The sequence below is a fragment of the Takifugu rubripes genome, chromosome 12 (genome assembly GCF_901000725.2).
Source record: "Takifugu rubripes chromosome 12, fTakRub1.2, whole genome shotgun sequence".
NCBI classification, from domain to species: domain Eukaryota; kingdom Metazoa; phylum Chordata; class Actinopteri; order Tetraodontiformes; family Tetraodontidae; genus Takifugu; species Takifugu rubripes.
Genome location: NC_042296.1, coordinates 10,837,950 through 10,864,784, shown reverse-complemented (window position 1 = coordinate 10,864,784; position 26,835 = coordinate 10,837,950). Strand labels below are relative to the sequence as shown.

Genomic DNA, 26,835 nt, shown 5'->3' with positions numbered 1-26,835 from the left:
CCCACACCCCCCACACACACACACACAGTGGAGTCTACACAAACACTGCAGTGCAGATGTGCTCTCCAGCGGTGTTTCAAAGTGCCTTTCCCACTGCAGGGACCTGGGTCACAGGGGACCTGGGGGGGTAACTCGCGTCACCGCCAATCTGCCAAGTCCTCCTGATGCCCCCCAGATGCCCCTTCCTGCAACACACAGCTGCCTCTTTGTTTGGGGGTTAAGGGCCCCGTTTTCCCTTCTTCAACCAGGTCGCACCTTCCCAGATTCCCGCTTGGTCCTTGGTCACAGAGGCCGAGGCAGCGGCGAGGAACAGACCCCCCCCCCCCCCCCGGCTCGGCCCGGCCTGTTTTAGCTCACCCCTAACCCGCTTTGCCACCTCAGGACGCCCCGACTTAAATTGGAGGGGACAAAATTTCCTGGAACCAAACGACTGTCGGCTCGACTTTGCTCCGTCACCTCAGGGAGGGGGGGCGCACCAGTCCTCCCAGTGTGTCACTGGGATCGACTTTATAATGTCCGTGTGTGTGTGTGTGTGTGAGCTGCTGCATGCCTGCGTGCACGCCTGGGGGCGAGCGAGGCTGGGGGGATAAATGGTTGAGTGTTGTTGTCCAGAGAGCAGACGCTCAGACAGCCGCTCACACATGATTAATTGTTTCCTCGTTGGGACCGGGACCAGTTCAGGCCCCCCACCCAGTCCTGGCCGACGTGCGTGCGGAGAAAGAGAGCGATGAAAGGATGAAGCAGCGAAGAGAGAGAGAGAGAGAGAGTTCTGTCCCATTCCGGGACCGCTTTGATGTAAACCGGATTGGGAAACTTGGTTCTCCCGGAGTTCATCTATGACGGATTCATCAACAGGGATGGCGATAACGACATCAGGAGCGCTTCATTAGCCTCCGCGCTAATGCCTCGTCCCTTCTCTGGTTGTCAGGTATCGGTGGCGTGCGGGAAGGACACGCAGCCGGGGGGGGAGTGTTGCCGCCATCGAGACTTGCAGCCACCTTTCGACATCCAATTATGAAGGTGTGCAGAGATCGCAAGCTAATTAGCTTAACTAGACTGGCTTGTAGTGAACAGATATGTTATTTGTTTGGAACATTTTCACACATAAACACACAAAAAGTGAGAGAATATATGAATAAAGTACATTTCTGAGTTACATTTTAGTCTGGAGAGCTAAATTTATACATGCTGTGTCCCAGAAAGGCCTAAAGAATCCAGTGAGCGGCTGCTTATCGCCATGCTGCTAAGCTAGGCTACGGCGCCTTTAGCGACACTCCTTCACGTTTGCGTCTTGTTTATTTTTTGTTGGTCTTGCTGTTGCTCTGTTTACGGGTACAACCCACTCACCAACTGCAGATTAAAGCAGAATTTCACACTACGGTGACCAGGGGAAATTGGTAATTATTTCAATGAATAAGCATTAGCTCCGGGAGGCTAATTAGCCGGCGCTCCGCATCCAGTTAACTTTCCCTTCAAATAGAAACGCTCCCGTTTGTTCACCTGGCAGCTATTGCGAAATACGAACCTTCGCGCGACCTCTGCCCCCTTTTCGCCAGCATAGCTGTCGGAACGCCGCAGGATTAAACCCTAAACGGCCCGACTGCAGCCGGGGCGACCGGGGCCGGCGGTGCGATTCCGCATTCCCGCAATTCCGCCTATCCTGAATGCGACTTCCTGGGATTCCGTCCGTCTAAAAGGTGCCGAGTCGGCGGAGGAGAAACATCAAAAGACACGAAGAGCCCCCTCCCCTCAAAGACGCCGTGCTAACAAATATGGCAGCCTGTGGTCAGTCGGTCCTGACGGCCGTCTCGCCAGCGTCCCCGGTGTCTTTTGTTCGTCCGCGTCCTTCGTGGACGCTTGAGCCGGCACCATAAACAGGCGGCCCTTTGTCCCTGAAGGGTCGCTCCTCGTTATTATTTTCTGAAGTAATTATACCTTATTATCCTTGTTTATGTTAGCGGGGGTGCAAGAGTGCAGGTGCGGGCTATTTGGCGGTGGGTTGGCGGTCTCGCCGCTCAACGCCGCCCGAACCGAGAACCTTAAAAAAAAAAAAGCAACATCTTACTCTGAGGTTTTTGGGGGTTTTAGCAGTATTGTAGCCACACCGCTAATTTCAGCTTGACAAAAGAAACATGCAATTAGGGCCATTATAGCCGCAGCTGCCGCTTCCTGGCTGTGCCGATTTGTCCTCCCGCCGGCTCGGACGGTGAGAGGAGAGGAGCGGGGCCCACGGCGCCGGGGGGCGAGAGGCGCAACCGTCCCAGCGGTGCGCCTGGCGGCCGCGGCGTGCATGGGGCTTTTCACCCACGGCCTCGTGGGCCCGAGAACAACAGAGCCGCCATCGTCCCCACGTGAAGCGCGATAAAATCGTCCTCGCTGCCAAAAAACAAAAAAAATAGATCCGAACTCTCCCGGTGCTTTGATCTTTGGTGTCCTTTGATGACGCCATCCGTGGTTATGGTTGGTGGCGGAGGAACGTCGGAGCGGCTCTGCCGCCGCCTACCGAGGAGGGACGTCTGCCAACACCCCCCCCCCCCCTCCATCAGTAGGACCCCTCCCCGTTAGACCCACAACAAAGCAGCTTCCTGCACATCAAAGGGAGGCTTTGGTTCGATGTCACAAACACGACGGTTCTCCTGTCGCCGTCACTTGGCGATCGTTACTCGCCGGCGAGTCCTCGACGACCACGCGGCACTGAGCTTAAACATGTTAGCCAACGGCGTAGCGGCGCTCAAGCTACCAGTATAAAACCCCCATCAAACATTATTCTGGCTCGGACTCGGGGATTATTTTGATTACCCTCCATTATTTCCTGGATGAAAGCCGACTTTTGGTCTCACCAGCATCCATTTCAGCTCATTAAGGACCCGGAGAAGCACCAGGAGAAATCATGTCGCCGCCGGGAGGGGGGGGGGGTAAATTGGCCTCCGGTTCAGCACCAGAGTCCCCGCTGTGCTGAGCGGAAGACAAGGGCCCGGACGGTGGCAGGGGCAGGCCCGGGCAGGGCGGGCCCCATGCCGAGACCCCCTCCCTGCTTCTGACAAACACGGCAGTGGATAATCTCTCCCTCGGGGGGGCTGGGCCCGGCGCCGCGGGGGCTCAGGGTGGCACGGCGCGTGAAGACGGAAACAACAAAAAAAAAAACCCACAAAAAAGCTGCTTTTCTCCAAATACTTTACTTCTCAAACACCTCTTACATTAAAAAAAGGAAAACAAAACAGGATTCTCAAACACGCTCCGGAATATTGCAACGCCAACGTCCAGATCCGACGTCCCCCGGACCGCCGCCGGCCGCTACGACGTCTCCATCTTGTAGCCGTGTTTTTCCAGCTCGGCCCTGCGGGAAGGGGGGGGGGGGAGAACGGTGAGATGGAGCGAGCGGAGATGATTACAGGTGGGCGGCGGCACCTCGAGCACCCTTCGCCATTGATTGTGAGAACCATCCAGAGATGGGAGCGGGAAATACATAAATATTGCGTAACGTGCGGCGCTATAGATTTGATGATTACATACATGGCGGCCAAACCTTTTAACAGTAATCACGTCTTTATGAGACGACTTAATCGCACGGTTGCCACAATTGGCCTAAGTAAAAACTAAATAACACCGGTTCCTAAAGTGTACTCGAATATAAACCCACCGGCCACTTACCTGTTCACCATTATTGATTATTGTGGGAGCCGGCGGCAACCTGGAGGCGATTGTGACCAAGTTGTGGCACGAAAACGCACATATTTTAATAAAAGTCTTGTTTTGGAAGTAAAATGAACTTGTTTATTTCACGACTGACAATTCTAAGTGTTTGGATCAATTGTGACAGATTTCTGTAGGTGTGTAAAAGACGAAATAGGATTAAGTTTTATTCATAATTCGATTTTAGGATGGAAACAGACAAGATAATCAGGATTATTTGAGGTGATCGGTGGCCTCAGCAGCAGATTTAACTGGATTTGTCAACATCTTCTTCGGGTTTTCAATTGTGACAATAATCCAGTTTTTAAAAAAGAACTCGATTTGAGAGTTTGGACGGGAGAATTTCAATATTGGTCCAGAATACCTCAACTGATTGGAGAAATCGTCCTCTACGTTGTCATCGTCCCAGTTGTCCTCCCAAACATGAGCATCCTCGTCTTCATCCAGCCCCGTCCAATCTAGGTAAAGAACAGAATACACACACACAAAAGGATCAGGTATGAAACGACGCTTTTGATTATGTTCGCGACTCGTTTATGTACTTTACACCTCGCTTTAGCGGTGCCCAACGTTAGCACGCTAACAAGCTAGCGCCGCTGGCTAGGCTAGCTGAGTCACCGTAGCATGACCCGCCACATCCAAATTAAATGACTGAAATACATACATAGGAGCATCGTGGCGTAGCCTATCGTTTAAGCGCTCTACCTTCGGCCGGGAACTCCTCGAACTCGTCGTCTTCCTCCAGCAGACCGAGGTCAACAGTCTGCTTCTTCTCCGACATGTTTGCTATGTTGCTGCTCAATGGACGTCGCGAAGCCTTAACGTGCTCGGGAGGGTTAACGCTGCGCTGGCTGCGCAGAAAAACGCAGCCGCAACGCTTTACGGCAGCACGGGGGAGCGGTGACGTTAGATAAATACGCGCAGGTAATTTTATGTTAAAAACGAAAATGAAGCCGATATTTATCCAAAAGTGAGACATAATGTAGGTTAAAACATTGCATTCTTTTATTCCCCCACTTTGAACAACATAGTAGTTATTTAAAGAGCACGGGGTGTAATCAAGTTTGAAGGAATTTGCTTTTTCTTTTCTTTCTAAAGATCATTTCTGATTATTTTCTGATCATCCCAGGACACGCGCGTGCACAGGACCGTGCAACAGATCATGCTTGCTGCGATGTACATGAAATAATATTTCTACCAGGTTTGTAATTTCTCTCAAGATCACCTCAGTCCCCTGTTTTCATTTCTGCTCCAGCAAGTTTCAGGCTTTTTAAAAAAATTTTCCTCCCTGGGGAACCCACTTGGCCTCCTCAAATAATGAAGCAGCTGCTTCTTATGGTATATTTTAAAGAAACGAGCCCGCATCTACCACAAAACCTCCCCTGCCACAGCTGAAATTGCTCCGTATCTGTTATACTGTGTGTTGACAGAGGGAGCAAACCACAACTTGAGCTCTGCATACTTATTTTATTTGCAAACTATTTTGTCATCATCCTAAGCCATTACACGTGACAATGCCACAACGGTGCGAGGAAAGAGGGATGAGACATGGAGAGAAAACGTAGAAGGTCGCCACAGCTGCTACCAGCCCTACTTTTATATATTTAATTTACCACAGAAGCACTAAAACATCATCCCGTGCGATTAAATACGGACGTGTTGTGTATAAGAGATGATATTTGGATTAGAATCTGTCTCCTCTCACAGGTGATCCCAGTGGCCGCGTCACTGAGGTGCAGGTTAAGTCCTGGGAAGCGGCTGCCCGGCATACCTGAGACTACGGTTACACTGCGCCTGGCGCCTCCAGTCTCTGCGCTCAGGTGAGGCGGGAGGAGGTGAGTGGGTGGGGGGCGCGCAGGACACGGCCGCCGACAGACTCCCACATGCGCCTGAGCGGCAGAGTCGCATTTCCCCCTCTGGGGGGGGAACCAGGGACGGGCCAGCAGGCGCTGTAAATCCACCCACAGAGACAGACGGGGCAGACGGGAAGACTCTATCTGACGGCCGGCTAGTCTGACAGTCTGCTACCACCCCCCCACCCCCCCAACCCCAACCTTGCATCCTTTTCACAGGCCGGGTCTGGATACGGCCTAGAGGCGGCGTGCGGTGGGAGCCGACCTCATCTTATGTCATACTCGCCACAAGATGGCCGCTTGTCTATTGTGTCATCTCGTGTAGCTTTGCCCCCCCCCCCCCCCCCCTTACATTATCATTCTGCGTCTCTTTTGCTACAGCTCAGGTGTAACACGTAGGAAAGTCGTGCGGCGGGATATATGATCTGACACAAACATCTTGGCGCTCGTGGTGGATTAAGGGGCCTGAAGTAGCAAATTAATCAGGCAAATCCCGGACAGAATATGGAAGCTTTGCTCGCAGGAAACCTGCAGACAGAAGGCTTGGCTTCCAGGATATGTCTGTCAAGATCCTGTATTAAATTTAATCCCAGCCAGGCAGTAAGTCTATACTCCATTGTGTTCCGTGGAAACTGAGCGGCCTTTTCACATAGATCCAGTCAATATGCATCATATATGGAGCCGAAATACAACAAAAATAACGCTAAAATAAACCCTAATTTCCTGTTTCGTACGCCGGTTTTCCAGGGTTCTTGTTCACGGAGGTGTCTGTCGTGCTGAATGTGTCCCCCCCCCGCTGTCCGTCTTGAAAGGCTCTGTCATCTTGGGCTCCAGGTACAGTTTGCCAAGAGGCTAATGGCCCTTTATGACAGTACAATCTGATGCCTGTCCCGGCGAGCCTCCAGGTAATCCTGCCCACCTCGGCGGCTTAGCCCCGCTCGGTCTTAAGTTGCATATTCCATTTTTATCAGGACTCTGCTGATAAATGCTCTCAGCGAGGGAGAAATGAAATATGGGGGGTCTGGCTCCATTTGGCCCAAAGTTGGGGAACAATGACGCCTGTATCGGTGGCGCTAGCGAGAGAATAACCAACGCTCCCGATGCCAATAACAGTTTATCGCCATGTAAAGTTAGCGCGCAACTGTCCACGTTCCCTCTCCCACCTGTGTGTGTTTTTTTTTTTTAAACACCTTCAAAATATTACTTAACAAAACCGTAAAATTACATGCTAATTTATTACCGGTAATGTGCAATAATAACGCGCTCCCCCCTCTGTCCGTGCTCCAGTGCCGTGCACCTATACGTACGTCAATAGCACTTATACACTCTCACCATAGGTGATAACCTCCTCGCTGGAAAGCACTCTTTTTCAAAGTGGCCATTATCTGTAAAGTCTGTCCTCACCCCGACACTAAGTCATTAGCTTAAGCTGTCCTCTGTGTAAAATCATTTTTAATTTCTTTGGCGGCGGCGCGTTGAATCGAGGCCCGCCGCCGCCGGTAGCTGCAGAGAGGTGACCGCACCTCCGTTTTCAACACCTTTGTCCGCTGCCTTTTATTTTTACTTATATATATTAATATATATATATTAAGGAGGCACCATATTGCTTGTGTGCATTTCCCCCTTTTTTCCCCTCCTTTTCCTCTGCCGGGTCATTTCCTCTTACGTGCACACCTCCCGCCTCCTCCTGCCCTCCCCCTCTATTTATAGTCACGGTGTATCAAAGCGTGCGTGTTCCCACACCGCGGGGGGGGAGGGGGGGGGTGCTCGGCGAATGAGTGACAAGACCTGCTCTGTTCCTCCGCGACACCTGTCAGAGCCTCATCTGTCATCCGTGCGCGGCGATGGAAATGAGCAGGAGCGACACAACACGCCGGAGTTGAAAGTGACGGCTTCTTTTTTGCTGCCGAATGTGCTGCTGTGCTGCCGTTTCTGCACGGAGACACCTCGCACGTTGGTTAGCATGTAGCGTAGCATGTAGCGTGATCCCGCAGCGGTCCTGGTTTAGCGAGAAAGACGTGCGTTCGTTTTAGTTTACATTGCGAGGCCACACCCAGACCACGTTGATTCAGCCGCATCTCTGGTGTAATAGAACTCTTTTCATTGTTGATTTGCTATAATCTCCCAGTGAGCGGGTCTCCACGCTGAATACCGAGGCTCTAATCCCCAACATGTGGCCATCCCGAGTCCCGGAAAAGTCCGTGATTGGTCTGATTGATAAATGAAGCCCTCTTTATGTTTTTGGGCTGGAAGGGGGCCTCTGCAGGTCTGGACTATGTCCAGGAAACCGGGGACAGCCACTTATTAAGTAGTTAGACCCTCTAAGATGAGGCTACAGGCGTGGACCAGCGGTGGTCACCTGGGCTCGGATTTAGCTTTGGCATCTCGTAGCCATCCGTCACGTCGGGTCCGACCGGTTTCATGTGAATGAGGCTCAATCTGCTTGTCAAAGGTCAAGGTTGGTGTGTTTGTTCAGGCCAGCCAGGTAAAAATAGCAGCTATTAGAGCGTTTATATGTTATTTGACTTAGAACATTTTCAACATTTACAATAGAAAATGATTTAAGACCTGCTATTGTTTAAAAATTCCGGCTTGTTTTCCTAGCCTCGTCTGCGTGCGTCCGCCCGGGTTCCAAACCTGCGTCATTTTTTTTATTACGACACGGAGAAACGTTTTATTCTTGGCGACGGCCGTCCGGCACCGTTTCTCTAGGCTTGTGTAACGAGCTGCCGTAAAAGCGGGAATCAAACGCTCCGGTTCCGAAACGGGATGTTGGAAAAGTCTTTACAGGCCAATAAAAGTGGCGCGTGATCCCGTTAAAGAAAGCGTCCCGGTCGGGCCCTGCGTGGTTCTGTTTAGCCGCCATCATTTCCACTTAGGAACGCGGGAGCCGCGATCCGCCGCGGCCTGCCGTTAATCCCGGACGCACACGCGGAAGTTTGCCGTCTAATTCGACGCAGCTTTCCTCCGTCTGCGGGAGGAAACGGGAGCGCAAAAATGTGCCAGATACCTTCCAGCCTGCAGACCCAGATGTGCAGATGTGTGTCGCTGCTTGATTGTCGGTGACCCCGGCTGCCTGTGCAGCTGGGGCCGCCGGCGGGGCCGGACCAGAGCGGCGTGGGAGGGGAGGGGGGAGGGGGGGGCTAACGGGATAAATGGTGGCGTGACTGTCGGGGAGCGCCGAGCAGCCACATCATGACCCCCGCCGACACGCTTCACTATGCCGCAATTGTTTCGCCGGCAAAGTCGACGGAGACAAAAGAGCGAGGAACTCCCCCAGAGCCCCGGTCGGGGTGTTTGGACAACTCCAGGGCCCCGCGGGGCCCCCGGGGGCCTGTCAGCTGGACTGGACAGAAACTGAGAAATTAGGCAAAACTGGTGTGTGTGTGTGAGTGTGTGAGAGTGTGTGTGTGTGTGTGTGGGGGGGGGGGTATGAGGAATTTATGACATCATTATTAATGCTAAAATACGTAAAAAAAGGAACATTTGCTGAGTTTATTCAATCAGTTTGGCTCCTTTTGCTCTAACTGGCACATTTAGGTCCCCACTGCGATGCCGGTATCACCCACGGAAGCAGGAAGTGCGCTTTAAAACGGGTCCATCTCGCCCAGGGTTTTATAGACGTGTGACTCAGGCTCTCGCCGTCGCACCTCCATTTGTCGGCTAATGAGCCTCGGCGGCGAGGGAAGGGAAAAACGTTTGTAATGGACAACGCGCGGCTCATTTTTCCAGCGGAATTAACGTCCAAAACAGTCGCCGAAACATTCTGCCGCACAATCGGAACCATCGGTCAGAACGACCGTCAGGAATCCAGAGGCATCCATCCAAAGGCCCGCTCGGGTTTTTAAAAAAAAGCAACCCGAGGAGTTTGTTTCGGGGTTGGTCGGATGACAAATCGTCCGGCGGCGGGAAGGGACGGTTCAGCCAGCTGGTCGGCCCCCGCTGGCGGGTTGATGGATGGTGTTGATGTTCTAAATCGGCCGCCAACGCGGCGAGTACAGCAACCGTAATGGCGCGGCTGTAGATTGGCCCTGTAGATAGCAGGAAGCAGGGAGGAGGCGAGGGCGGGGGCGCAGGGGGGAAAAGGACACGTTCCCATGCACGGAGCACAGCTGCTGGATCCGGGAGTCCGGCAGAGGTGAGCGTGTCCAGTACCTGCCCCCCCCCCCCGATATCTCATCATCAGAATGTGGCTGGGTCGTGTCCCGGGGTCGTCCGGAGAGGTCGAGACTCCTGGATCTGGACGGGCGAGGGGGGGGCAGTTCATGGCTTCACCCCCCCCCACCACCACCCTCACCCCTGCTGTTAATGAGTTCCAACTATTAAAGAGTGGGGGGGGGGGGGTTAATGGAACCCGCCCACCTGGAGGAGGAGATGGTCGGAGAGGAGAACGTTTTGATCCAGAATGAGCCGATTAATCAAAATCAACATGTTTGTTCTGGAGACAAACTTCTCAGCTAATTTCCCCCCCCCACCACAAACGTCCCGTTTGTTATTCTTCTTTTGTAGGTCCAACGTCCACACAAACAGAGAGAGCGTGTGATTGCACTTTATTACCGTTTTATTACATGTGTAACAACAACAGGGGAAGAATAACAGACAGAAAGTAACAGAGCGGCCGATTCGAGCACAATAAAAACCAATTTAAATTTTAAAAACTCACTCTGGTGAGTTCCTCTCTTGTGCCTCGGCTCTCCGGGCTGTGACTGACTCCTTTTAGGAACCTTCAGAACAGGCCAGAACACGGAGCTGGACCGGCTGGCCCACTTGCTGCCTGCTTCCCGCGGGCTCTAACGAGCTTTTGTTGAGTCAGCGCCGCTCTGGCCTTGGGCCGCAGTGGCGTCTATGAACTGGTCCCATTGTTAGCAGCCCTGCGTGTGCAGACGCAGGCCCACACACACACACACACACACACACACACACACACACGGATAAAACGGCTGTTCGCACGCTCTTACACACACATCAAACTTATCAGGCATTTTATACCCACACATATTCAGCCCAGTAGAACTAAAGGCACGCGACCAGTCCGTTTTCTCCTTTTTCCCGTCACTATTGGAACGTCTCCTCCTCCAGTCTGGTTCCTGATGGACTTCAGCCAGCAGCCGTTTCGCTTCCACGTCACGTCTAACTTGTTTCAGGGACAGAGATGCTCTTTTAGCCGCCGCCGCCGCCGCCTCTGCCTGCGAATCAGCCGGCGGTTTGCAGGAACCCCAGATTGTCATTATGTGCACGACCGCGTGATTGGTAGCTTAGATATTAGCTTAAAAGTGGCCGGAATCAGATTCAATTTCACCCTGTTTGGACCCGCGAGGATCCGTCTGTTTGGATATTAGCAAAGTGTTGCTAATGTCATTTAAGCTTGTTTATGTGCACATTTTTGCCTCAATGCAGCGTTTATTCACATCAGACACACGTGGAATTATCATCCCTATGTTGGATTAGTTACACAAATGCAGCATTTTTTTGGGGGGGGGGGGTTTAAAAAGAGATTTTCAACACCTCCATCGTATCAGGCCAGACTGATGATGACAAAACCTTCACTGTTCCCTTCCTCTGCCGGCTCCGTGGCCTCCTGGGGTGTTATCCACTCTCTGGAGATGTGAGTGAGGGGTAATTTCCCCTTTTTTACTCTTGAATTAGTGGACCCCCCCCCCACCACAACACACGCAGGGCTGAAGACACGCACGTCCTTCTGGCTTCTTGGATAATTTGGTCACTTTTCACCCCTGGTAGACGAGTGGTGTCTAAATGATAGAGGCCATGCAGCTGTGTTTCTGAGACCCCCCCAGAACACACACACACACACACACACACACACACACACGCACACACAGCAGTAGAAAAGCGAGGCTACCTCACTATCGCCCTGTGCAACGGCGGCGCGTTAGCTTGATCATCCGTCCCTCCTTTATCTCATCCCTCCCCCCCCCCCGCCCTCGTCCTCCTCCCCTCGGATCCGTCTTCCTCGCCGCGATTTCGCAGACCTCCACGTACGCCTTTGTGCGGAGAAACCCACAAAAAAAAGGAGACGGAGGGAAACACAATGGCCTCGTCCCCGCTCTCCTCTTAATAAGCAGCTCCGCGTTTGATAATTACACGTTCAGGCCGCCGCATGAGTTTCCGTGCGGCGTTCCCGTCACGCAGGAAGCCATTGAGTCCGCTGTTGAGGGGAGCGACTGTTGGGATTGACTGACAACTGTCCTCCTCCCCCTTTTTGGCGGCGGGGGCTGTAAAAGTGAGAAGAGCGCCACCCGTTCCGTCTCCTCGTTAGCGAGCGCATCCCGTAGCATCGCCGTCGGAGGGCCGCATACGAGGCCCGTAATCCGCCCGGTAACTTATCGCCATGTGGTGCCGATTAACGGAGCTTCTGGGAGCGAGGAGACATCCAGGCCGTGGGGTTTCCCTCGGTGTCTGTTTGGGATTATGGGAGTAGCTGGTGCGGCTGACGCCGAGGCATCCGTGGCTGGGGGGGGGGGGGGCGAGCGTTGACAGAGATCTGATTGTGCTCCGGCAGGACCCGGGTCTTTAAAGGGGGACATCTCCGATCTTCTTCTCTGCCTGTCCGGATTTCTGCTCCCCTTTCAAATTCCAGGTTGGTGTAAGTGGAAGAGTTTATGAGCGTCTCATCTTCGTCCCGTCCTCGGAATAAAGGGGGACGCTGTTCCCGTGTCCGTGAAGCGGAGCCGTATCTTATCTGGACACACAGAGGCCTTTTCTTTATGACGGCAATCTCCACGTTTAAGGACCCGTGGAGCAAAACTGGCGTGCCCGTTGCCACGACGTCATGTCTGGTCTGGAGCCGCCGCCTATGGAAAACCGGCGAGCGGCTAGTTTAGTGCTGCTGCTTTAGTGATCATTCAGGGACACATTTAGGTGCCGATGTTTATGTGTTTTTTTTGGAGGCGGTGGTGATTGCTGCTCCTGGCCGAGGTGAAATGCATTGTGGGATAGCTAGCTGTCCCGATGGGCGGAGCCAAGACCCGCCCGGGCACCTGGGGCTTGCCGGGCCGGACTTGGAATTGGAAGAGCGCTCGGACGGCGACGGACGATTCTATATCGACTTTTGCGGTCCACGAGGTCATAGGTCAACTGGAAACGGCCCCATACTAACAAGATTGCACGCCCGTGCACGTGTGCAGAGGCGACTACGTGGACGCAGTGAGTGAATTTCTGGGCTCCAGCTGCAGACACGAGCTGAGGAAGCCCTTTCCAGGTGCCTGGAAAAGCCTGGAAAACACATTTGCACACCACATCTGTCCAGTATATGGATGAGCTGTCGAGCACAGCACAGATAGCGTTGTTTTCCCTCCCCGTCTTCATCCGACCAGGCCTCCTCCCCCCTCCTCCCCCCTCCTCCCCCCCCTCTTCATCAGCTTCCACACAGGTGGCTGTGTCATGTGTAAGCGGGCTCTTCTCAACGCCTGCGGGCCTCGGCCTCTCAAGCGCTCCTCTGGGAGATTCCACCAGCGATCCAGGCCTGCGCTCGTAATGCAAATGTGCAACCGCACGCTCAAATTGGGGGGGGGGAGGAAAAGAGCTGCAGCCTTTGTCATCACGGACACACACTGACGCGCTCAGTGTGTGATGCAGGTTCCTACAGAAACACCCAACAACGCTCCGGCCTTCCCCTTCCCCTCCCTCGTCCTCCGTCGGCCCTGCAGGACGCTGTTATTTTTGGCTCGGGCCGGGACGTGTGTCAGTAGGGGGGCGCTTGTCGTTCCCGGTTAATTGGGGCTACCTCAAAGGCGGCGTTAAAACGTGGGCGATATTTATTAGGCACCACTTTAACTGCCTGTCACAAGTGCGTGTCAGCACGTAACACAGAGCTTGAATGAGTCAGAAAATGTTCCGTGGCTCCACACTTCCAGATTCTTTGCCCCCCCCCCCCCAGTATTTATTTGTTGTAGTCAAGCAGGATATTTGTCTGTGCTCCCAACAGCGGAGTTAGCACACTGTTACCCACCAGAAGCTCCCGCTAATGTGTCATAATTTATGATGGCCGTTTTAATGTGGTTGCGTAAACGCAGGCTGCTTCACTTTTGCAGCGAACGCTAATAAATTCCAGAGGAGGTGTGACGTAGCGCTAACGTTAGTGACGATGATTAGGTGTTAAAACGGTTTACGAGACAAAAGTGGAGCGCTGGTGTGGATCTGAAGGACGGTTAAAAAGTTCATTAGCATTTGTTTAACAGTTAATGTGAATGGTTAGCTGTAATGGGAGGATCATAACTACTCCTGAATGGATGTTTTTGCTGTCGTTATTATTGAAATTAGCTTTAGTGGTTTCCCACTGAATGGACAAATGTCGGATTGTCGACATTTCAAATGCTGTGTTGCCAGACCTGATGGTCCACTGAGGCCCTCTGAAACTACAGTAAACCTGCGGTGACTAAATGTAGCAATATCATAGCCGCGTCTTTTTTTGTGTATAAGATGTTGACCTGGTTAAGCTCTAAATTCATGGTTGTTTACCAGAAGATGATTGCGGTTGAAACCGAAACGTGTGAATGCAGTGTTTGAAAGGATAACTCCTAAATGATTAGCTACTATTAGGATCATTTCTTTAGAATTGCTCTTTTCCATTCTAGCTGTGCTCACTGAAGTAGCGACCGGCTCGGATGCACGCCGCTCAGCTGAAGGAAGGCTCAGAAACCAGTTTTCCAAACCTTTATTTATTCTTTTGTTTCCATTTGTCAGAGTTCACCCAACAGTTGCTGCCTGGTTCATTTGACAGCCGAAAATACTTCCGCATGCTAGCATTGCTAATGCTACTTGCTTGATTTCGGCTAAAATGCTTCTCTCAGTCTTGGTGTTGACTTGTACTCGCGTTTAGCTCATTGTCACCGAGGAGTCATTCATATTTCTATTCTCAAAAACTCCTCCCCATCATGGCGACGGACTCCTAAACATGTTCATTCATCACTCTGCACCAACTCTTATCCACCAGAAACAAAGACTTCCGAGATGACGTGGTGTGGAATGAAGAAATGTCCGTAAATGCAGAGCAGCAGCAAAGCTGGACCCCTCCCACCAATGAACGCACGACCCCGCAGCAGATATGAGTCACTCCACGAGGGACGGGATGGATCTGGAACGCCGTGGAAGCAGGTTTCCAGACCGGCCTCATGTTCCTGGCTCTCCCTCGTCCGTGTCTCACTGGGAGAAAGGGAAAAAAAAGGATTTTCATAATCACCAAACAGCTACACAACTCCAGAGGAGGGAAAAAAATGATGTTGGCGCATGTGTGTGCGTGCGGAACATTGAAAACGAAAGGGGGGGGGGGGGGGGGGGGTCTCTCACCGCAACTCATAAACCACACTTTATTTAGACTGGCGTGCAACCATTATTTGTTCACAGGGGCTTTCAGTCAGGCCTGAGGGAAATATGTTCCACAATCCGAGAGGGGGAGGGGGGGGGGGGGGTGAACTCCTGCCAGGTGTCGGCTGTTGCCATGGCGTTCCATCAGGTGACTCCATTGCTGCTCGGCAGGCTCATCAGAGTCTGAATGCCACTGGGAGGGTGTTTTCACCGCAGAGCAAACCCTAAAGTGGCTCGCAGGCGCCGGCCTCCCCGCCTGCAGCAACGTATAGACGCTGACCTGCTCCTGAGACGCGTGATTGACAGAGACGCGCGAGCGCCACGATGCACTCAACGCCGCACAGCCACGGCTCACATAATCGCCACAATAACACACTATTTTCAGTGGGGGGGGGGGGGGCAGTTTTCTCCAAAACCTCAAAGTATTCTTCTTCACCTCACTTTTTGTTTAGTTTCTATTGTGCAGACATTAAAAGGAGGCGTGGTTCCACGCGTACACGCACGCATATTATCAATTCACTTTCATGTTTTTACTGCAGAATATGATTTTTTCCCCCTCTGAAACACACACACACACACAAAAGAAAACCTCATTCATTCGTTGAAATCTGTCAGGGTGCCTTAAAGCTCAGAATTCTGGTCAAATCTAACGTTAATGTTGATATTTCGGCGATGTCTCCGTGACGTCATCGCCGGTAAACAAAGCAGGAGGATTCTCACGCAGCGTCTCCATTTGCTGCCACGCGTAGCAACTGTTGCCATGTGGAACACTGTTGAACTCCACCTCTCTCTGGCTCTTCAGAGCGCCGGTGATGGGGCGCACTAAAGCTCTCGCCGAGGCCTCCGGAGCCCCCCCCCCCTCCCACCGTGACCCTCTCCTGGATGTCTCCTCATTGCTTTATAATGTATTCACGCTTATGCCTCCGCCGCGGCCTCATCACGGAGGAAGCGGGGCGGGTGCGTGTGCGCGCCTGGCACACTCTGCGCGCTCTCTCTCTCTCTCTCTCTCTCTCTTTTTGATTCACTAAAAAAAAAAAGGGAAAGAAAGAAAAGCAAAAGCTCACCAGGCTCCGCAGCGTTTCCTGCAAAGTGACGACAGGATAGAGTCTCTCCGCAGCGGTGGGGGACCTCCGCTGGCCCCCGGGGGCCGCTGCCATTATGCGTGTTTGCAATCATGTGAGCTGAATGCCTTGGCTGGAAGTGCGGGAGGAGAGGGCCGAGGGTTGGGGCTGGGAGGGAGGGAGGGAGGGGGGGGGTATGAACGTCTGGGCTGATGTTTGCAGCCCTCTGAAATGCATGCGCTATCATGGCCGCGCTGTGTTTACCGCAGCGGGAGGCGACCACGGAGTCACGGTGAAGAGGCGCGGAAACGCTACACACGGCAAAATGAGCAAAACACATACATTAGGAGTGTGTATCCAGCGCGCACGCACGCACGCGTGCACGCACACACGGGAGGGGGGGGGGGGGGGGGGGGATTCATTTCAATATAAATGGACGACACGCAGGGAGCGTGTGTTTTTTTATGGTTTTTTTGAGAGATATCAGAAGCCCGCGGACGAGTTTTGCCGGGAAGTCAGGATGTCAACGCTAATTTTCTTCCCGAGGAGACTCTCTTTCAGTGGGAAGGGGCCCCCCTCCCCCTCCCCCTCCCCCGACGGTCACCGTGCTTCCGTCAAAGAGGCCTTTCTCTGTCTTTCGCCCCGCAATCAGACACTGAGGAACATCTCTGCATCAGGCCGACTCAACATCTGGGGGCTGTATTGATTTCCTTTAGGGGTGTGTGTGTGTGTGTGTGTGTGTGTTTGGGGGGGGGGGCTTCTGTGATTGTCCTGCAAGTGTTTCTGATGGGTGCAGAAAACAGAGTGCCCCTGGATGCCCCCCGTAGTTTATATCTTATTAAATACGCAGTATTTAAATAAACGGCATCACAGCTAAAAAAGCAAATTTGTTGGGTGATTATTTGGGTGATTTATTTTATGTAACGCTTATAAGCGTTACAGATAAGAAAAATCCAAAAATGTTTAATTATTAACATATTTTCAGGAGTGTGAGGGGTTGGCGTTGTTCATTTTATTAATTTTGACATTTTTTTCTGATTTATGAAATGGAAATCAGTCTCACTGGAATTCTGAGGACAAAAAGGTGTTGAAACGGTGAATTCCACTCGTTAAAATGACCCATTTGTCTCACAATTGTCACCATTTTGTCATTTTTACTGCAGATTTTTACAGTTACAGTTCTGAAAAAAAAAAAAGATTGATGCTCTTAATTATTTAATGTCTTAGATGACAGCAGGATTCCATCTGTTCCAGGTCAGGATGGAATCAGAGCTGACTTTAATCTTGGCTTCCAGTTCAGCGCTGGAGTTCCAGTGGGCTCCCAGTATCACTCCCACTCATGACTGGTCCCGACTGGGGGGTCTTTTAGCCTCGTGAAGGTCACCTGATGTGCTTACCTGGTGGACAAAGATCTTCTTTTTCTTCTCCAATGCAGAAATGAAGAGGATTGAAGCGATGGCGCTCTCATTTCTGATGGCGAGAGCGTGAAACGTCGGGGTTTATTTTAAAACCGCGAGAAATTCCACCGTTTATTCTCGGTTAACATCGACGCTTCAAGAAAACACCTCATGAAAATTTGAATATGACAGACAGTTTTATTCAGCGGACGTCAGGCGTGCCCATTTTTCCGAAATTAAAAACAGACCTTCAGTGTCGATAAACGGCGTTGCTAAATTTTAATCCGGAAAACGCACAGATGCATTGAGGAGCTGCAGCGACCGTGAGCGCGAGAGCCGCCGGGCAACATCTTTAACAGATTTCATGCATATGCAGGCAGCAGAGCTGTTGGCTGGAGCGCTGCAGAGGGAAAAGACAAAAAAAAATGACAAGGATTTGCTCCTTTTTTTCTCCCCGCCATTGAATCTCTTTAGCAGGCCGGGTGACACATGAATGAGGGCAACGAGGGAGAAAGCAGCGAGGAGACGGAGAGAGGGGGGAAAAAGAGTAGACAACCAATTTGGGAGTAATGCAACTAAAAACTGACAAGTGTAATTTCATCCATCTGGGCCGATGTGTAAAAAGCGGCGCTCTGAACATTCCCCATGATTCCCCCTGATTGATCTTCCCCTGGTCTGAAACACCTATTATTAGCCACGAGCCTAATAGCACCAGGATGGCTCGGCGCTCTCCCAGGGGCCAATTCTCCGGTCATCTGCCCCTCACTCACCACAGCTGTGAGGGAGAGAGGAGGGGACAGAGCTGCCAAGAGGGGCCAGAGGCGTGCACCTATGGAGGGGGTGAGGGGAGGAGAGGGAGAGGGGGGGGGGCGAGGTTGAGGGAAGAGTGGGCAGGAGGAGGAAGATGGAGAGGGATGGATGGAGCGGAGATGGAGACCCCTGGTCGGAGGTGCGTGGAGGAGGGGGGGGGGGGTGGGGGAGGAAATAGCCACGGAGATATTAGAGGGGAAACAAGGGAGACAAAGAGAAAATTCCAGTTACTCCTGAACATTCCCCAAAGATGCTCCCAGCTGGAATGACTGGATCCAGGGGATCAGGAGTTCGGATCAGGCGCGATAACGCGAGGTTTCTTCTTCCTTTTTTACTTGTGTCGCTGTTTCCTTTTGCACATTTCAAGCTTATGAGAAAGGAGACGGCAAATCCCCTTAAGTAGCGCGCAAGTGCGAATCATAAAGGGCACAATTACGTACGGAAGGACGACAAAGAAGCCGCGCGGGCCCTCGCCAAGTGCCTGCCGCCGCCACACACAACAACGTAGCCTCTCTCGTAATAACAGCGCACTCGGGGTCTAAAAATGTAATAAATATTTTTTGGAGCGAGAACCCAAAACTTTGCCTTCACGTGTCGACGCTGCTGGAATTAAAAGGATGAAAACACTGAAGCAGCTCACGTTTAAATTCCATAAATACCACCGGGGAGCCCGAGGTGGGATGTCAGCGGTAAAGTTTGCCACATCAAACAGTGAGAGATGTCTCATCCCGCTCTTATTTTGCTGATTTTTGCATTGGATGAAGGTCAGAGGTCATCTGTTAATCGCCCCTTCAGCCTCTTTGATTGAGTGAGCCCTCAGGTGAGGCGTAATGCATTTTCAAGGGCAATGATGACAATAATTGGCTGCCTTCACTGCACCCAAATGGACAGTAGTTAAAAAAAAAACAAAAAAAAACTCTCCTCTTGAATTTGACAGCTTGGAGCGAATGAAAATAAAAGCTCTGAGGGGCTTTCCAGGTAATATATTAATAAGCATGATATGATGATGGCGGATGTGGACGGGACCTTTCGGCCAATTCAGGAGCTTGATCTGTGCTCTCTTCACTCTGAGGAGCCCGGTCAGTCCCCCCGACCATCACGCCAGTGTGTTTTTATGGCCGCCTTGATGCCATTTTAATAAAGAAACAGTTGTCCTGTTTGCTCTACACGCCGCTCATTTACGTCAAGAATACACAAACGGACAGAAATGTTTTCTACCTTAGTAGAACTATTTACGATCCTTGTTAAAAATCTAACACCCAGACGGGGGGCGAAGGAAAATGTGAGCATTATATTTATTATTTTTGGATATTCTTTCTATTGAGTCTAAATATGAAGATCAAAAGATAATTATCTCTCAAAATAGAATTTTTAATATAAAATATGCACTACAGATCCGACCATAATAATAATAATAATAATAATAATCGTGGCAGCACTTTTCGCGCCTTCCACCTGACCCAGCTTCCGGGTCTCCACGCGCCTCCGCCCGTCCACACCTGTCCAGGTGTGACACCTTTTCTCTGCACCAATCTTTCCGCTCCGCTTCACGCCGCGCTCTTAAATTTCAGCCTTCCTTTATGGCCATTGTGCGCGAGCCGTCGGCAGGTTTTCCCGGGTTGGTGTTTTGATTGTGAGACCAACCTTGTTTTGCTCCTAATTTATTATCGATCCAGTTGGTTGACTCGGTGTTCTAAACCGGTTCAACGCATTCTAACAAAGTTGGAGCTCCAACCGCTGGTTCCCACCTGCTAATCTCCTTCTAACAGGTGATCACTGGCACTTACAGCAAATGGCACCATTGGATCTTTAATAAAATCATTTCTAGCCTGGTTTGATGTTTGGCTCCTGCGTTTTTATGTTTTTTAATCGACCTTTTAATCAAAGAGCGCAGTGATAAAGAGCAACAATTGCCAGAAACAGTGTTTGCGTCCAACAAAAGAACACGAGCGCGCAATAATTGCGGCCTTTAATTTATTTAGAACATGCTGTGCCATCTATTTGAGGCTTTTCTTAGCCCTCACACCTCGGATTTTAAAGCGCGTGATACAGCATCCTTCAATATTCTGCATTATTTTCCGCATATTTGTTTTGGTCTCGCTTCGCAGATGAAAAGGCACCTTAATTATTACCCAAAAAACAAAACCGTTGGGAAATAAATGATTGTCTTTGAAGTAGGCTCAGGCCTCGGAGTACATTAGAAGCCAAACGTGTGATTTGCAACGGTTGGAGTAAAAAAAAAAAAAGAAAAAGAAAGAAAGGAAATGAGATAGGGAGTGGGTGCTCTGCAAAAAAATGACATCTTTGTTTGCTCCCTTTTGTTTAACAGCGGATTCTTTTTCATTTTTCCTCTTTTCCCCCTTTTCTCCCTGTCTCTCTCTCTCTTTGACTAATTCATTTCAATGGCTTTCAAACTGGAAAATGGAAATGTTGCTCCTGCCCTCTATTTCAGTGGCAGCGTCCTGGCAACAGAGCAATTTTCTATCATCAGGGATAAACGGCATCGAACAGTACATTCTGATAAAAAAGGAGCCCATGATTGCTGGCCTTCCTGTCTGTCATCTATCGACCAAATCCTCTCCTTCAAGACAGACCACTATGCTGTCAGACCTAATAATGTCGCGTATTAGTTTGAGAGAGGGGAAAAAATGGAAAGCAATGCCCATTTCGAGCCACTATTTGTCGCCCACAAAAAATACGTACATGGCTCATTTGTTATTCAGAATTAGGCGCTAAAATCAGAAGACACATCCTGGATTTAGGTTACACCTAGAGGTGTAGCAACCTCACTAATTATAAATGTTATCTTAGTCAGAATAATGAAAATAGACACAGGCTAAAAAATAAATCAAAACAACATCCCGCTGCTGTAAATGGAGCTCTGCGTTCGCTTAGGTGCCGTTAAATATGGAGGGAGACAAGAGAAACAAGCAGTCTTAATTAGGTCGCGGGTCCTGAGTGGTACCAGAGCAGCTCCAGCCTGCCAAATTAAATCCATTAGTCTGTGAGAGGCTGCGGGGACGGCGCGGCTCGGGCCTTTCGTCCTTTTCGCTCATTTGCGGTCATTTCAGCCGCGCTCGCAGCGCACGAAGACCCACCGGCTGCACCTGGAGCCGCGCACATGCCGCTTCGGCTAGGGGTGATTAATGCAACCCCGGTGTATGAATGCACAACTCATTGTCAACGGTCATTTGATGGGATATGCGCGTCTGAAAAAACGCACATCAAAGCGGCGCGTAATGGGAGTTGGCGGGTCGAAAGCGACGCGCCACCTTCGGAAACGGTGAACGCGCTTTAAAGAGTGAGACGGGATCACTCGGGGCTGCGGGTGCTTGCGGGGGGTCACCTTGCCATGACAGGATCAGGGCGCCCCGGCTCACCTGTCTGTGCGGCTGCAGCTCTGCGTTATGCTGGGGAAAAAAATGCCGAATTCTTTCTTTCTGCGGCGTCTAACAACTGCTCCCAGCAGCTCTGGAGGCGCCCTCTCATTCCACGCACGCCAGTCAATACCTGGAAGACGGATCGACCGCAAACAGGCGACCACTGGCTCCATTACCTCTTCTTTTTGGGGGAGTTTTTCGGTTAAACCGGGGACAGCAACGGTCCGGTTTTATGCAGATTAAATTTCCTACGTGAATCGTTCACGCGTGCTCGGCGGCCACGCTGTTTTCAGCCTGACAGCGTCCGTGTTAACCATAAAATAACCCCAGGTTAAACGCAATGAATTCAGCCTCCCAGTTTTCACATTAGACGGTGGATATCAGGGAAATCCCAGGCCTGGAGTGATTTTAGAGAGTCATTCATCAGCGTTTATAAGACAGCTGGAAATAAAGACCACTTCTGTTTAACCGCCAAGGCCATTGATTGTGTTGAAGGTCAATCATCTACTTAGGGACACCGTGATTTTTAGATTTGCAGCTGAACGCTGTTCATTTTATGATTGACACTCTGACCCAGTGAGATATGAAATAATGTCCCTCTGTAACAGGACTGCGAGGTCCGAAAAGAAAAATAAATAAAGAAAAAAAAACCCAGCAGGTGAGGCAGTGTGCGTCATCAGAAACTGATTTTAAACCCAAACTGGAAAGAATGCTGTGAATTCTTCCTCCCGTCGAGTCGCGGGCGTGCCGGTGGTTTCTGCCTCCTTCACCATTAGACACGGCTGTCAGCAGCACGTTCCATCCCAAACACGAGGTTGTTCTGTCTCTGTTCAAATAAATCTGCTTTCACCGCCTCGCTTCATCTTGGTGTGTCAGGAGAAGCCTCGCGTCACGCTCGGGAGCTCACCCGCGCTCTTATCCCGCAATTTAATAATCCCGCGCAGGTCACAGGCGTCTCCGGATATTTAAGCTCGGTCGTGGCTGCAGAGCGCGGACGTCTTTGTGGTGGCACTCAGAGGCGATTAGAGGAACTAGAAGGATCTGGTTTCTCTCCGGCGTGTCCGAGTGGAACCGGCCACTCTGTCAGATCACTGGCGGGTGACCGAGACGTCCCGCGAGGTCTGCGTGGCGTGCGTGAAACGCAGAATTGTCAGAGGCGACGCGGTGCCGGAGAGCATGGAGCAGAAATGATCGCTTACCTGAGCGAACGACAGAAAAAGTTCTTTTTAATGTGCAAAAAAAAAAAAAGGGGCAAAGAATCCAAGAGTCCGTGCGGATATCTGGCGGCTCCCATCCACGCCTCGGTGCTCCTCTCTAGATCCGCTGCTCTAAAATGATTATCCGGCTGGGTTGTGCACTTTTTAAATCCCACAAAGCAAATAACAACCGGCGATAATAGCAAGGTACCAAGTTCTTGTTGCAGAAAAGGAGAAAATTGAAACTAAACGCTCCGTTTAGGGGACCGATTTTGATAAGAGGATAATTGAGGCGACACTGGCGTATAATTAGGGGATAATTTATGCTATATCCACTTTTATTCCAACCCTCCCAAAATAAATCCAAGTCTATAATCATTACAGGCCAATTGTTCTTAATTTTATAGCTGCAATTTGGTGAAAGTGTGGCCGTTAATCAAAATAGATTTTCTTGGTATCACCTGATTGCAGTTGTCATTATTTTTTCGTTTTTATGGTTGAATGCTGCAAAATGTGGCGAAAGTGGCGCCCAGATGGATGTATTTGGATGTGTGTTGCGTTAGGAGGAAATCGCAATCGCGAACCCAACCTCATCCCTCGCCCTGTGTAATTTACATATATTGAGGACTTTATCAGACCTCATTACAACAGGCATAAAGAGATACTGTCAGTTTGTCCCCGTATCCACCCTTCTGTCTGTAGAATAACCTATTGTACCTCAGGCATATTGTTATTTAGCGTGTCACACGTGCTGCATTTCTGAATGGCCTGAAGATCCTTAATCATACGGTCAGTAGCCTCAGGAGGGGGGACGAGCAGCTATCACATATATATTACTTTCAAAACGCGTGTGGGGAGGCGGGGGGGTTAAAACGGGGAGTCTCATTAGGTGACTTAAACGCAAATAGCCATCCTGTAAAATCTAAGCGATTTAACAATTACGCACGGAGGAAAAATTAAATAATTCTTGTTAAAAAAAAAAAAACAAAGAAAAAAACAAACCCAAACAACCCTGTAATGTGAGGCTGGTTTCACTTAGCCTACCGGGTTTTTTTTTTTGCTCACCTGTTTCACGAGTTGCTTCGACATAAAACAGATCACCGCTCCACTGCAAACAGTTTTGCATAATTGTGTTATAAAATAAATCGTTGCGGATTTGTTTCAAACAACGGGCTTTAGTTCTTAGTCATCTTCTAAAGTGATGATGGAAGGTTAAATAGCTTTTACAATGAATTATTATCCACGCATATTTTCTACACTCTAGCATTCTAGCATTTTTAAAAGTATATATATATATATATATATATATTTAGTTAATCCCTGTAGATATATGTATGTGTGTATGTATGTATATATATATATATATATATATATATATATATATATATATATATATATATATATATATATATATATTTGGACTGCTGGCTCATGAGCTGAAATAAGGCAGGATTTCAAGGGGGCTGAGCTAAAAAACATCTAAATCGTGAACGTCGGAATTATGCGTCTTTCCCACCATATACTATTTCCCCCCCATAGCGGCGGTGGGAGCTGGTAAGGTGGGTTAACTCCAGCTCAAGTCTCCCTGAAACGCAGAGCAGTGATGACGTTGGGCCGGATGACCAATCGGGAGGCGCTGCCCTTTGGAGACAAACCATTTTACTTGTAGTGCCTGCATCAAGTCTGGAAGCAAGGACTCAATTTTAACAGAATCCGGCTAAAATTCTCAGCTTTAACTCGGGCACATCTCCGGGCACTTTGGCGTGATACCAGCGGACAAGGTGGTGGGGGGAGGACATAAAGACGCGTCTGGAAAATCCGGGTGTTAATAGGACAATAACTGTTCGCGGCGGAGAGGGAAGAGAGACAACAGCGCAGCAAGAGAGAGAGGGAGAGGGAGAGAGAGAGAGAGGGGGAAAAACGATTTGGTCTTGAGAGAGAGGGGGGTGAGGGCTCTCGAGGCAGAAAATTCGATGATGACCATGACTACGATGGCTGACGGTCTGGAGGCTCAGGATTCGTCCAAGTCTGCTTTCATGGAGTTTGGGCAGCAGTCGCACTCACAGCAGAGCTCCCCGTCGATGGCCGGCGGCCACTACCCGCTGCACTGTCTCCACTCCGGTTCACACACTCACCACCAGCACGACAGCTCCCCGTACAGCGGGACCAACTCCTACAACAGGTCGTTACCGTACCCCTACGTGAGCCACGCGCACCACAGCCCGTATCTGCCATCGTATCACAACAACACGGGAGGACAGACAAGGTTAGACGGCACAGGTAAGCCCTTTTCACCGGCCGCGTCATGTCAGTCCCTGGCGCTGATTTATTTATTTTTTTGGGGGGGGGCGGAGGGGGGGTTGGCCCACGGCGCGGATCAACCCTTTCCATGTGTCGGTGCCGGTATCACGGTCAATTCCTCCCGCGCGGCCCCCTTCCAAATTCAGACCGAGGTTCTTCGAAGCCGTGCGTAAATGGCTCTGGATCCCTCGAGCTCCTGTCTGTTCGGTTGAGAGTGCGTTTGTGGTCCCGTTCAGCACCCACCCCTGCACCCTCCCCATTCCCACAAAACCTGTTTTAATGCCCGGGGTGTGATCATCACGGCTCTGCAATCCGCACAAACGACTCGCGAAAATTAGGCTGCCCGCACGCACCGAATGTTGTAATTAGCATTTAATTGACATGTCATTACCAGCAGTAATCCTAAATATGACAGCGGATGAGGACCGCGGCTGCCACGGCGGTTCAAAGCAAGATAAGATGTCGATGATTATCAGCCGGAAAAAAATAGTCTTTTTATTCTTTTTTTAGCGTTCCATCCAGCGCACCTCTTAAACAATCCTCATTTCCCCCCTTTCACAGGATTCGGGACGCGCAGGCTGCGGCTCTCGATAATAACTTTGCTTGTTTTTGTTGCAGAGCAGCAGAAAACGACGGTGATTGAAAATGGGGAGATTCGTTTTAACGGGAAAGGCAAGAAGATTCGCAAGCCTCGGACCATTTATTCCAGTTTGCAGCTTCAGGCACTGAACCACCGGTTCCAGCAGACACAGTACCTCGCCTTACCGGAGCGCGCCGAGCTGGCCGCCTCTCTGGGGCTGACGCAAACGCAGGTATGAGGAAGTCTCTCCTCAGTTTTAGATTTTATTCGAATCCCTGGAAATGTCCATGAATGTGTGGAACGGCGATTGGATTACACGTCAGACCTATTTTATTGTTCGTTTTTTTCTTGGTAAATCTCTTCATCTTATCGCTCTTTAACACGTGATTCACTCGTATGTATTGTCCCTGACCTCCCCTGCAGGTAAAGATATGGTTCCAGAACAAGAGGTCAAAGTTCAAGAAGCTCCTGAAGCAAGGCGGCAACCCGCACGACAGCGACCCAATCCCGGGCTCCATGTCCCTCTCCCCGCGCTCCCCGACCATCCCACCGATATGGGACGTCTCGGCCTCTTCCAAAGGAGTAAACATGGCGGCCAACAGCTACATGCCCGGCTACTCTCACTGGTATTCCTCCCCGCATCAAGACTCGATGCAGAGATAGAGAGGTGGAGACGGCCGGCCGGTCCGGAGGCCTCCGCCGCGCAGATTCCAACCAACCATTGATGTGGGCGCAGACGAAGGACGCCGGGAGCAGCAGAGGTCCCCTCAGATGCCCCCTCTTCCTCGGCGCGGTGATGACGAAGACACGGGATCTAACCATTTCTACGGCGGCTCGGTGGGTCCGCCCGCATATTTGTTATGCTGTCATTCATGTCAACATCTGAACGTCAATATACCAAATATATCAGTGACATTTTGCGCCACTTTGGGACACAACGAGACTGATTTGCGCACTGTGGCGCCCAGAACCTGAAGCCATGGTGGACTCTCTGCTTTTCTTTTTCCTTTCCTCTCCTTTTTTTTCCCCTTCAACATGCAAAGCCAAGCAAATTGTCTGTCTGTAAATATAATCTGCGATGTTAGTTGTACATACACTTTTTATGTTTTGTCAGATTGAGTAAACCGTGACTCAAAGCAAATGCTGACTGTTGCGTGATTTCAAAGGGAAAGTAGGCAAAAGAAGCCCCCTTTTTGTGCTCCGTATTGGGCCAACACGTCGCACCATAACAGGCCCGTTT

At 50.6% G+C, this 26,835-nt stretch overlaps 2 protein-coding genes and 2 long non-coding RNA genes across 4 annotated transcripts in view; 2 read left to right on the top strand and 2 right to left on the bottom strand.

Annotated features, from left to right (window-relative positions):
• Nucleotides 1–3,157: 3,157 nt before the first annotated feature.
• sem1 (SEM1 26S proteasome subunit) lies at nucleotides 3,158–4,560 on the bottom strand. Its single transcript, XM_029845363.1, has 3 exons — nucleotides 4,399–4,560; nucleotides 4,058–4,151; nucleotides 3,158–3,337 (listed from the first exon to the last, which is right to left on the bottom strand). Exons 1-3 carry the CDS (start codon nucleotides 4,472–4,474, stop codon nucleotides 3,295–3,297), a joined length of 213 nt encoding a protein of 70 aa, XP_029701223.1. The 5' UTR covers nucleotides 4,475–4,560; the 3' UTR covers nucleotides 3,158–3,294.
• LOC115251781 (uncharacterized) lies at nucleotides 4,554–14,634 on the top strand. The gene is made up of 4 exons (XR_003890312.1): nucleotides 4,554–4,617; nucleotides 4,823–4,894; nucleotides 5,401–5,513; nucleotides 14,500–14,634. It is a non-coding gene; the product is annotated as an uncharacterized lncRNA (long non-coding RNA).
• LOC115251780 (uncharacterized) overlaps nucleotides 14,205–26,835 on the bottom strand; it is a 12,977-nt gene continuing 346 nt past the window's right edge. The window contains exon 2 of the long non-coding RNA XR_003890311.1: nucleotides 14,205–14,708. This is a non-coding gene — a long non-coding RNA (uncharacterized lncRNA). The remainder of the gene's footprint in view (nucleotides 14,709–26,835) is intronic.
• On the top strand, nucleotides 24,293–26,736 carry dlx6a (distal-less homeobox 6a). Its single transcript, XM_003969259.3, has 3 exons — nucleotides 24,293–24,994; nucleotides 25,634–25,827; nucleotides 26,019–26,736. The coding sequence occupies exons 1-3, from the start codon at nucleotides 24,688–24,690 to the stop codon at nucleotides 26,256–26,258; spliced, it is 741 nt and encodes a 246-aa protein (XP_003969308.1). The 5' UTR covers nucleotides 24,293–24,687; the 3' UTR covers nucleotides 26,259–26,736.